The following is a 12,877-nucleotide window of genomic DNA, read 5'->3' on the forward strand; positions in this document are numbered from 1 at the left end:
AATTAAAAATGCAAAACCGTGTCGTCATAGCAACCGCTAACAAAATCCTTGCGGTTAACTCCTCCTTCCTCTACAACGACGCGACACCTACATGCCATTGACATTGTATACGTAAATCAATTAAAATGATCACATGAACTATAAAGTTTTGCGAAGATTATTATAACTATAGTATCCAGGTGCTTAAAGGGGGGTTCCGGGTTTAAAATGAATAGTAAAAAATGTAAAATATATTTGTTTGTCTCTTGAACGGTAAAAGTTTCAATTTATATAAGCGCCCAGTGAAGCAGAACGAAGGCTGTGAAATCAGGCCAGATTACAAGTGCAGCTACGGCAAAATCACACTGTGGTTACAAATTCGTGAAATGGTCCATCTTCCGACGACTCGTTATCAAAAACCATATCAATTACTTTTGTAAAATTATACTTATCTGATGTAATTTTAGTCGGTCTTCCCATTTATAAAGTCAATTTTTTATGAAAATTCATCAAAACAGTGAAAAATTAGATATGTTTGCACTTTACGTTTGCCGATTTTCGCACCGACTTAGGAAAAAATCAAAATCAATGAAGCGTAACGTATACTGTACATTCCTGCTGAGGCTCGAGCGAGACGAAAATACACGTGCTCTCTCTGCTGCCCATGCCTGGCATCGTCACGTGATAAGCAGATACAACAATACCAAACTGGTCGGGTCGAGTATACCCCGTCTATATAATCACAACATGAACGATGTACAGTATTTGATTGAAGGTCGACTTGACCTACCGGTATAGATAATATAGCTCGAATTAGAGAGTTGGAATATTTGTGTAGTGCAGCCTATAGTAAAAGGCCTGGTAGTATCAATTCGCATAGGGTCTACTACACTAGCTAGCTCAATTTTTAACTGGGCCGGATCAGCTAGGTCTCCTTCCTACTACCTGGTCTACTTGCTTGATGCATGAGTATCCGCTTTTTTGGAGAGTAAACTAAGCCTATTTTATTTTAGGCCTACTTAGACGATCGGGACACCATACGTGTGGACGGCGATCGGACCTTGTTTTGCTTCAATATTTACAGCCGATTTTGTAGAACGTTTTAGGTTTAGATTGTTTAGGAGTTTGGTTGATAGGATGGGTTTTGTTATTTATGGGCCAATCGTCTAGTAGTAGGCTAGCTAGGCCCATGGGCCCCATTGTTTTAACGTAGCCATCGTGGCATGGAATCCCTAGTCAGAATGGCTCTCGCCCATATTATTATTAGGCTAGGCCTAGAGTAGTATTGTACGTGAAGCCGATAATACGATCTGTACTATAGATAATAGAGGTATAAAAATAGTATAATTTATGACTCCGTATCTGTACTAAATTTTGTATTTCATTAAATGTCAAATAAATATATGCTACTACTGTTATTATTACACTTTAGGCCTAGCTTAGAAAATCTACAAAAAATGTATTTCACAATGATTGGGTGGTCGTCGTTTGACAGAGGAGAGAGATGTAAATTAGTTGACAAACACAACGTACATGACGTCGCGAGTTTGGAATCCACTGGTGACGTGATTTTGTGAATATCTCATGAATATTAATGAGCTTCCCTAAGCTGCTGAAAAACAGACTTTCCATGAATTTACCCTAAAATGTATATGAAATTTAATTTTTTTAATTTCTCGTTATTACTTCTTCATTCTGACATGTCTATATTGTTATAATATTTTTTATTTAATAAATAAACGATATTTAAAACCAATTTTAAACCCAGAATCCCCCTTTAATGCAATGCAGTAACTTTAACAATGAATTATTAATACTAATACTTTAGTAAATGATTAAATTAAGGTACAACGGGTCAAAGCCATATCTCATCAATATATAGGCCTAGCTAGGCCTAGCTAGGTAACATAACCGAAATTAATGGCGTCTCAATAGAACTTGGCCTAATAACATTAAATCTGTATGAGTTATTGATCAATAAATGTAGCGGAATGCAGCTTACCGAAAATAGCAAAGTCACCCGCTATCTGCAGTACATAAACAATTCAAGTAAATATAAAAAATTAAACAATATACGTCAATATCCTATAATAAAAGTCACTAGCTGTGATCATACATCCTCTCCTCTCTAATGCAAGATACCTCTCTCCTCACATGGTCCTAAAATGACGTCATTTTCTTAATAATGCGCCCTCTCTAAATATAAACTAGTTTGGGACCAAACAGTTCCTTTGAGTACATGCATATTGTTTGATAATAAAATAGCAGAATTAAAAAATTACAGTACACAAATATTATGCACATTTTTTATTCTTGTGGGTCTAAGCTTTCTTTGGGCTATGTCCAATGAATTTACTACTTAGTCTAATGTCTTGCCTAGCTGTCGATTAGCCTCGACACATTTTGCATAGTGGTGTGTGTGAGAAGAAGAGTGCGCGAGCGCGAAGGCAATCACGTCACGTGAATTGACCTAGGATCCTAGGCCTACTGTAGAAAGAATCGTATCGCAGTTTAGTTGTGCTCACTTCTTGTTGCTATACGCTTGGGTGCACACGGAACAACAAATTTAACTGATGAATTATTCATGTTTATTTTGTGACGATATGTACGAAAAAAAAAATCGCGGCCGGGAGTTTTTTTCGTACATAAGTTGGGGACCCCCTCATGAAACGTCACAAAATAAACATGAATAATTCATCAGTTAAATTTTCTTGTTCCGTGTGCACCCAAGCGTATAGCAACAAGAAGTGATCGATACTTTTACAGTAGGCCTAGGATTCTAAGTCAATTCACGTGATTGCCTTCGCGCACTCTTCTTCACACACACACACACCACTATGCAAAATGTGTCGAGTCGATGCTAATCGACAGCTAGGCAAGACATTACACTAAGTAGTAATTCATTGGACATAGCCCAAAGAAAGCTTAGACCCACAAGAATAAAGAATGTGTATAATTTGTGTACTACTGTATTTTTTTAATTCTGCTATTTTATTATCAAACAATATGCATGTAATCAAAAGAACTGCGCGTATATGAACACATGAGATGGGAAGGTTAGACCCACGAGAACAAAAAATGTATTTTTGTGTAATGTTTATTGTTTAATTTTGCTGACTCTAACACACACGTCACACACACCAACACAGCTACTACTAGAATAGACATGGGTTTAGAGAATAGTAATTAGGCCTAATAGTATCAATAGAAACTATAATTTTAACACGTAATTCTTTAGTAATAAATTATATTAAACACACCATAAACTAAAGGCTGATTATTTCGACAATCCACACTAAACGCCGCTATTCTATTATGAAATCGCACGCGGCAACCACAGCGGAGATAGGCCTAGAATCGTACCGCACTTGTGTAAACTACTGTAATCACTTCTTGTTGCTATACGCTTGGGTGCACACGGAACAAGAAAATTTAACTGATTAATTATTCATGTTTATTTTGTGACGTTTCATGAGGGGGTCCCCAACTTATGTACGAAAAAAAAAATCGCGGCCGGCTATACTACTCTAGCCGGTTTCGATCCAAGTCGGCCCTAAACCGTCTCGGCCAAAGTCAAGTCGGCCCCAAGTCAAGTCGGCCTCAAGTCAACTCGGCCTCAAGTCAACTCGGCCTCAAGTCAACTCGGCCTCAAGTCAACTCGGCCAAAAAATAATCGGTCAAATCGGCCCCGTTAAAGTATGGAACGCAAAAAGTGCAAATGAAGGGGATTGATAAAATAATATTTCTTCTTTTTTAACTATGAATAATTCTGACTTTTAATGAATATTATTATTTAGACAATAATATATTTAGCAAAAAAAATAGGAATGATTTCACCAACTTTCCTTTAATTATTTACGTTTAATACAATTTCGTAGCTGAGCCTCCCTGCGCGTTTCCCAGCTTTTTCGATATCTACAACTGTTATGTGTTTTTGCTGACCGGGCGATTCCCCTTTTTTAAAAACGCAAATCATGCACAAAAACGATGTACGATCATTTTTTCTATGGCCAAATGGTGGAACGTAGGCCTCCGTCTTCGATTTCCTAAAATACGGTACCTGCACGTGTTTTTTTGTAACACGCGGGTACTTCTATTCATATCGGCAATGAGTTCATTTTTTTATAATTATGATATTATATTTTTTATTTCTTCATTTTTTTTAAAACGTGGATAGTAAGAATCGTAATAATATTAAGCACTTTTTGCGTTACATACTTTATTGTGGCCGAGTTGACCGATTAGTTTTTGGCCGAGTTGACGTGAGGCCGAGTTGACTTGAGGCCGAGTTGACTTGAGGCCGAGTTGACTTGGGGCCGACTTGACGTGGGGCCGACTTGACTTTGGCCGAGACGGTTTGGGGCCGACTTGACCTGCACCCCTCTAGGTCTGGACTACTAGCTAGGGTCTGGACTACTGATACTGAATAGGTTACATGGCCTAGCTTAAACTAATATTAAAAACTTAATTTTTACATTTATTTTGAATTATTTCAAGTTACAGTGATAATATTATTTAATTGTAATAATAAATGTTATGTATTTATTATACACATGTTATCTTCGCATTTATTATGTTTTATTTTGAGTTATTTAGTTTCCAATAAATTATTATAATACCGATTGTCTGGTAGAATTTTGTTGCGCAATTTGAAAATTTACAGTTCGTTTTCAAATTGCGCAAAGGTGTCATATTGCGCAAGAACTATCTTGCGCAATTTACAAATTGTGCAGCGCAATTTAAAATTGCGCAAAGATTTTCTTGCGCCATTTTAAATTGCGCAAGAATTGTTTGCGCAATTTCAAATTGCGCAAGGATTTTTTTGCGCAAATCGTTCAAATCGCGCATAACATAACCACGTTGTTCTTCACTAATAGCGAGCTTTCGTTTTAGTACGGAAGTAGTTCAGTACGGTAATTTGAACCGAAATGTGATCTACGCATGCTCAGAAATTTAAGACTCGCCGTAGCGCTAAATTTCAGAACGGTAGTGAGAAGAAATAGCGTCCTGTCTGAAACGAACATTCAGCTGTGTATTTTAATACAAAGGACACGATGGAAGCAGTATCGTCAAAGGCAAAGCAGTTTAATCAGTCGTTATTATAGCTTTATGTAATCAAACATAGACTAGGCTATAGCATATTAAATGAATGTTCATTAATGTAGTGCTCTAGATCAGTGATGCCAAATATAAAATAAAAGGCGAAAGGCGAAAATCGTTATGTCTAAAGATACGGTACCGTATCCATACTTTTAAAAACTAAAGGTACGGTAATTATAGAGGGCGCTATGTAATGTGGATGTTAATCAAATACTGGTTATTGCATTGGTTTTCTGCAAGCCAGCTGTGTAGCCTAGTGGGCATGTGACGAGGCTTTGGCTTAAGGGGTTGGGGGTTCGATACTCTTCTTGACGTCTTTTTTTAATTTTTTTTTTATAGTTTTTAATTTAAGAGAGATTATTTAGAGGGTTAGGTTTTTAATATTTAGGAAGGAGTTTAATATTTAGGAACGAGTTTAATATTTAGGAACGAGTTTAATATTTAGGAACGAGTTTAATATTTAGGAACGAGTTTAATATTTAGGAACGAGTTTTATATTTAGGAACGAGTTTTATATTTAGGAACGAGTTTTATATTTAGGTACGAGTTTTAGGAATGCAATTTTACCGTACTTTTAGCAAACGGAAGCGCCCTCTATAATTACCGTATCTTTAGTTTTTAAAAGCATGGATACGGTACCGTATCTTTAGCAACGGCGTAAAAAAATTGGCTTAGAGATTCGGCCTAGGGCCTAGGCCTAGCCTAGCTAGCCTAGGCTAGTAGTAGTATAATAGAGGGCAAACCAGTGGCCTAATCGAACTAACTAGCCTAGGGCCTAGCTGCGATACCCTAGCTGCTGGCATTTAGGCTATCCCTACACGGTCCTACAAATAAACACAACTTGCACAAATAGGAGGTCTAGATACGTAGGACCCCCTACTCAATAGATGACAGAAAATGACAAGTTCAATAATATTGATAAAAACTAGCTAATCAAATTATCTTCAATTCAATCCTGCTTTGCTTAAAACAAAGGAGTTGTTTACTTTATTAGATTTATAACAACTCCCTGCCAATGTAGCTTAAAGTATTTATCTTATTGTCATACAATATAAGATATATGTAGATAAGCTTGTGTACATTTTATTATTTTTATCTTGATTTTTTATTTATTTTTTTTTCAAAACAGGCAGAAGAAATTAACACAAAAAAGAGTACAAACCGGTTAGTTAGATCTTTTTGGATAATTCAATAGTGCTCACTTTTTTACATTTATTTTAATATATTATTATTGTAAACTTTTTTTTTGTATGCATAAAACATATAATATTATATATTAGTATGCTTTTTTCAGTCTGAAATAAATGTGTTATCAATGTCAATCAATATTAGCATTATTAATTGTATAAAGTGGATAGTTCATTCAAGCTATATTATTTATTTTCATTTATTACTTCATTAGATTAAAAACTCCTACACTGAATTGATGAGAAAAATATTACATTAAAAAACACTATCATAAATTATGTGATTTTATTATTTATTTCAGCATGATCTGGGACAACCAAAAGGATCAGATTCTAATAGGAGAAGTAATCTTGGCTAGACCTTTTCAGTCCAAGAAGGGCACAACTGAGCGGGGAAAGGCATGGCAGGCTGTTGCTGATGCAATGAAGGCCCGTGAATACAAAGTTGACAGGCGGGCAGTGCGAGATCGCATATCTAATTTGATGGATAAGGTGAAAGGAAAAAATAACAAAGAAAAGGCAGCCAGTGGAATTGCAGTGGAGGAGACAGATGCAAATAAGGGAAAGTATTGAAGAATTCATCCAAGAAGAGGAGGATATAGAAATGTTACCAAAGGAAAGAGGAGATGAAGAGAAGAAAAAGGCTGATGGTGCAGAAATGAGAAACATTTGGAGAAACGCGGAAAAGGTAATGCCAAATTTATGTAAAATGTAGAGGCAGATTAAAGTGTTTTTTATCCCCCTCTTCCTTAGTTTAGTTCTTATTTTTGTAAATTTATTTTTAGGCTTGATGTTGAAAGTAACACACCAAAAAGAAGGAATAGTGGGAATGACACAATCGGTATCATTAAAAAAAAAATGGAGATAGATCAGCAACTTCGAAGGGAGGAAATGGAGAGAAAAAAAGAGGAAGAAGAACGAAAGAGGGCAGAAGACAGAGGAAGAGAAAGACGATTTGAGGCCTTCCAACAGCAACAACTGCAACAACAACAACAAATGCAGCAGCAAATACTTCAACAACAGCAACTCTTGCAACATCAAAACCAGCAAACGCAAACACTGATGATGGCATTTCTTAAGTCCATGGAAAAGAAAAACTAGATCCTTGATATATTTTTTTATTGTGCTAATCTGTGCAATATACTTTCTACTATAGTTGTTTTTATATATATTTATGTGTTTATTAATGCATGCCTTTATTTATATATACTTATACCATTGTTTCTTTCAATCTATTAATTATTATCTTGAATGTTTTGAATACCATTGATGCCAAAGAATATGTAGTTTAAATCAAAGAAGTTTTGTTTCTATATGAATGAGCATTAACAAAATATAATTAATACATGCTTTTCAATATCAATAAATAGAAACATTTATTTACCTTACGACGTTTTAACATAATACCGGTAATTCAGCTATCACTTTAGTCACAATTACAATAATTTACATTTTAAAAATACACTAAATATTTGTTCTATTGCAGGTGTATCTTTAGTGTTGGTATGTTATATACAGTTAAGTGTTTAAGAGTTTTCCAGGATTTTTATTTAAACTGGAACCATTTTATTTCTTTAAATCTATTAAAGGTTCTCTTGTATTACAGTTAGATGTTTATGAATGTATATATGTATATGGTTACAATAAAAATATTTATATGAATAACTTCTTAAATTTAAATGGAAACAGTTATTTACTTTATAATTATACAATTTTTAATAAATTCAATATCACTTCTATCACAATTATTTACAATAATTTAGAAAAAAAAATACATTCATTGAAAATATTCTTCCAGCGATGGCGGTTCAAGTTCAAAATAGGCAGATGTATTGTTCTTATACACACATGTATGTGCATTTGTAAGTATTCCAGAAACAATGTACATTTTGCCACATGCACTCAATTGCACTTTCTGAGACTTCTTATAGTCTGTAAATTTAAATATATTTACAATGTCACCAAATAGCCATTCAACGCTAATTCTGACTTTGGACATTGCCGCGTTGAAGGCCACTTGTTCTGGTGTTATTCGTACCGTCGGGAAAGGTGCTTGCAATTGTGGGCGCAATGGGTACGCAGGATCACCATACACGCACAATACATTTCCCTGTGGATCATGTGATCTGGCCTCAAGCTCTGTCAACAGACCCGATTCACGAAGGAGAAATGCATCATGTCTCTTCCCTTCCACAGGTCCATATAGGTGAGCTATGAGGCCATTGGGAGCTGTCACTGACTGGAATTTCATGGCATGGATTCTTTTGTGACCATTATACATAACTTGTTGATGCTGATTTGGTCGGCATATTGGCCTTACGGTTCCATCAACGAACCCCCAACAGTTCCTCAAAGCAGCACCCTTTGTGTGTGTTGCCTCAGAAAATTCCTGTAAATGTTGTGGGGATAACCATGGCTGATCTAAGGATGAGATCCGATGTCTATGGATGTCGAAGATGTAGTTGGTCATCCACTTAAACGCCAAGTAAAGCTGTGGTACTGAACGTCCATAGTCCTTGATAAGATCTCCATATCTACAAGGATATGCATACCTTTGGAGTGTGATGCACAAAGCCTCAAGTCCATCAATTTTCGACTTATTCTCCAGAATTACAGTTGGTGGCACCCCCAAAGCATGTTTCAGCCGGTAGATATCATTTTTCTGGAATCTAAGGGAAATAATAATACACAGTATATTTTAAATCTCATAATAGATAACATACATGATACTGGACATGTTATGGGCATCATATATTAATTTAATATTTAATCAACATTTATTACTAAATAGTAGCTTCTGTAGATAGTATAGTAGCCTACTAGGGCTATACATAAAAGAAAGCAATACCTTCAAGGTATATGGAAGTATAATTGTTAGTAACCAATGTTAAATGTATTTAAGCTTTATAATGCCTTAACGTTATCTAGCCCTACCTAGTAGTAGATTATAAATTGATAAATAAAGTGCTACCCTGATTTAGCCTGATGGTCGGCTTACCTGAAATAGCTGTTGCATTCATCATCGTTGAATTTATCCAAGTTGAATTGATATTCATCACTTTTATACTGAAAATCAGGATTACTTGGGGAATTCATACTATACAACATAATGAATTCTTCCTCGTCCAGAACATCTGATATATAGCAGGCCCGTAGCCAGGGGGGTTTTTTGGGGTTCGGGCGAACCCCCCCTTTTGCGCGAAATGCGAACCCCCCTTGAAAAACAAAGGCCCCACTTCCAAAATCGTGCAATTAATTATCAATTATAGCAGATTTTTTGGTCATTTTACTTCTATTGACTATGTTTAAATCGATCGAATATACAGATTGTCCGATGTCAAAGTCACTGCTGAGCGTGATATCGAGAGATTGTTGAGAGATGATGGTTACTAAATATGACAGAAAAATGGACTGACCAATCGCGTGCTTCGGCCGGGCTTTTCGGAACGCACAAGATCACGTTCAGTTCAGTTCAATCGTTTTGGGGATTTTTATTTTTTTCCTGGAAATATTTTTCATTAAACCAAAGAATTTCACTCTTTAAACTTGAATAAAAATGGTGCTGAGTTAAATTGGTACGTGTACGTAGGCCTACCGTATATTTCGGTGTATAAGACGCACTTTTGACACGCAAATTTGACCTCTAAATGTAACCCTAATTAATTTAATTACCTACTAATACTTAAATTAATTAAAAATAGTGTAGGCCTACTACTCTGCAATGTAGGCCTAGCTAGTTACTCACTCCTGTCTAACCACAGTGTGGTAACAAGTTTATTGAATTTTTAGTTAAGGTAAATTGTCATCCTCGACTGTATTAATTAATATTACAGTACGCATTAGATATTCTACCCAGGCCTAGCAATACTCTCTGAACTCGCGGGTGTGTATTCTAGCAGCATGCAGCATCATCACAGCGCAACACATTTATGGAAGAGTCCATTAATTACGGTGGTGTCACATTTTATTTATTTACACAATAACTATTTCCCTTGATCACGGTGGTTTATTTTTATTACATCTCTATGTCAACAATCACATAATTTTATAATCATGTAGTCAATAGTTCGTATGTCAAGCGATATCTAAAAGAGTGTGTTGTTATTGTGTTAAGTAGCTTCCCCTAATCTTATAGTGTATATGGCCAACAGTGCTGGCCACCAGGCAAGGAGCACATGGTTAGTGCTCTCTCCTCATATATTGCTGTAATGCATGCATGGAAATAGGAAAGATTTTCATATAGGCCTACCCAACATGATATTCCTGGTTTATTATCAGCCCAAAAAACTGAACATCATTTGGATTGATTTTATAATGGTCATACACGTCCACACAATAAGAAGGTATATATTTAAATAATATGAAATTAAAGTTACTTTTAAAGACCCCTTCCCTGCAATTTTGGACGTTTTTTGGAAAATAATACATATATATCACTTTAAAAACATTAAACCATGTCATTCCTTGTCTTAAATGTACGTTTTATGGTAAATTATGATAAAAAGTGAGAAACAATGCACTACCTAAGTAGCTCGCGGCGATCGACTTCTCGTGGACGGTTTTGTAGGCCTAGCTGGTAAACATCGATAACGTACGAACATCGTACGCTAGCTATATACCTAACCTGACGTTGTATAGTTGCTGCATTAATTGTCTTTCTATTTTTGCCAGACTCCGTTGATACAAATTGGGGAAAACCCGGTATTTTCGCTGAAAAGTTAGGAGTCTTCCATTTGTTTTGGCTTCACGATCGATCGAAAAGTGGGCGAATTACAGGTGAAAAACAAAAATATCAATCCGCGCGCAATGCATTTTGGGATTTATAGCGGGCCGCTATAATTAGAATCGATTTATTTTTCACATTTTTAACCGTTTAAAGACGAAAAAAGTTATCGCAATAGGACCATATAGTATTATTTTTACATTAAATATAGTTTGTGATCTTAAATTAAATCTAAAAAACGTAGGGAATGGGGCTTTAAATAGACATAGGCTAGCCCTACCCACACAGTGCATCGTAACTGAAACAATATGGGGATTTCCCTTTTCATTGAACGTTCAGTTGAAGTAGAGACTGATTACGATGTAATAAAGGCAATCAAACAAAATTATATCATTTGATTCTAATATGTCTCAAATATCGTTGTTTTATTATTAAAATACCATTGTTTTGATTGTAAAATGTTTAAATTTCGGCCTAGAAATAAGTGCGTCTTATGCATCGACTACATAAAAAATACTAATATTTCAGTCTCCGTTATGGGTGCGTCTTATACACAGGTGCGACTTGTACACCGAAATATACGGTACTATTTGTTTTTTATGTTTATAGGATAAGAAATTACTTAGGGCCTAATATAATATACTTTTTTGCAACAATAAAGCTGTATTTCATGATCAGTACTACTAACTTCCATACTGTACTATATAATTTCTCTGCATAACCCAAATTTTAGTGGGTAAAAAATGTCTCTGTAAGCTTATTAAAACAACCGAAATTGCTCTGAGAGCCAAAGCTTCCAGGGGGCGAAGCCCCCTGGACCCCAACCGGGGGCCCTTGGCGGCCCCCTGGCCCCCAGCCTACAGTTGCTCGCTGCGCTCGCAAAATACTTGGTGTCAAGAAAACCCCCCTCTGATGCATTCTGGCTACGGGCCTGTATAGGCAGCAACAAGAGCATCTCGTACCCTATGTAGGTTCGCCATGTTGTGAGATGCTGAAAGTCGAGTCAACTGATGATGGTACCTGATACATCGCGCACATGTTCCCGTCGCGCCCGTGAACAAAACGAAACAGAAACAGACATGACGGGAGCCTAGTAAATGAGTACGGTCACGGTTGGTTAAACCGGCCGTACTGCACGTTTACCCATTTACCGTACTAAAACGAAAGCTCGCTATTATGATAGAGATCCTGCTGCAGACTGTCTGCCATGCGGAATGTCTGCCAGGCGGTATGTCCGCCAGAGGAACACATTCTCGACGATACCATTTTTTTAGAGGGAAAAATATTTGTACTTTGTTTCTGTAATGTCTGCAAGGCGGTATGTCTTCGAGGGGAACACGTTCCTGACGATACCATTTTTTAGAGGGAAAATATATGTATTTTGTTTCTGTAAGTAAATTGCGTTACTAAAGCGTTACTTTTCCTAGAGTTGCGTCGACATATCCAAATGGCAGTTTGAAAGACCATTATTATTATTAATCCGAGGTGGTTTGTATATCGAATCTTTTCTGTTCCGTTTTTATATACAATATTTTTATCAGTAGAATATTCAGTGAATCTAACCTGTTTCTTGCAGGCGGTTTATACCATATCTTACTCTTAGATCTCCACATAAAGAAGCGGATAAATACATTAAAAAATAACATAAAACTATAACAACCTTAAAAAAACAAATTAATGCTAGACATCACACAACGTAGGCCTAAAAAATAACTGCATTGTCCGTAGGAACGGCTGAAAACCGTCGCCGGTGGCCATCCTTTGCATGTAACTATTATTAACTAGCATAGCTAGGGGCCTCCTGCGCAGCATACGAAAAATATTACGGTAGTGTTATACTACTGTGTAGGCCTACTACATTGGCCATTATTTACCGAATTACTGTATA

The 12,877-nt window shown here is 36.2% G+C and overlaps 1 protein-coding gene and 1 pseudogene across 2 annotated transcripts; one reads left to right on the forward strand and one right to left on the reverse strand.

The window, feature by feature from the left end:
- Nucleotides 1-6,232: 6,232 nt before the first annotated feature.
- On the forward strand, nt 6,233-7,954 carry LOC140046361 (uncharacterized; annotated as a pseudogene).
- A 7-nt stretch (nt 7,955-7,961) lies between these two features.
- Nucleotides 7,962-9,405, reverse strand: LOC140046360 (uncharacterized). Of its 2 annotated transcripts, none has more exons than XM_072090981.1 (2): nt 9,265-9,405; nt 7,962-8,928 (listed from the first exon to the last, which is right to left on the reverse strand). In XM_072090981.1, exons 1-2 carry the CDS (start codon nt 9,280-9,282, stop codon nt 8,044-8,046), a joined length of 903 nt encoding a protein of 300 aa, XP_071947082.1. In that variant the 5' UTR covers nt 9,283-9,405; the 3' UTR covers nt 7,962-8,043. The 2 variants fall into 2 exon arrangements, with proteins under 2 accessions (XP_071947082.1, XP_071947081.1); XM_072090980.1 differs by having other exon boundaries at nt 7,962-8,935; nt 9,265-9,399.
- Between the last annotated feature and the right edge of the window lie 3,472 nt (nt 9,406-12,877).

This window comes from Antedon mediterranea, chromosome 4 (assembly GCF_964355755.1).
Source record: "Antedon mediterranea chromosome 4, ecAntMedi1.1, whole genome shotgun sequence".
Lineage (NCBI taxonomy): Eukaryota > Metazoa > Echinodermata > Crinoidea > Comatulida > Antedonidae > Antedon > Antedon mediterranea.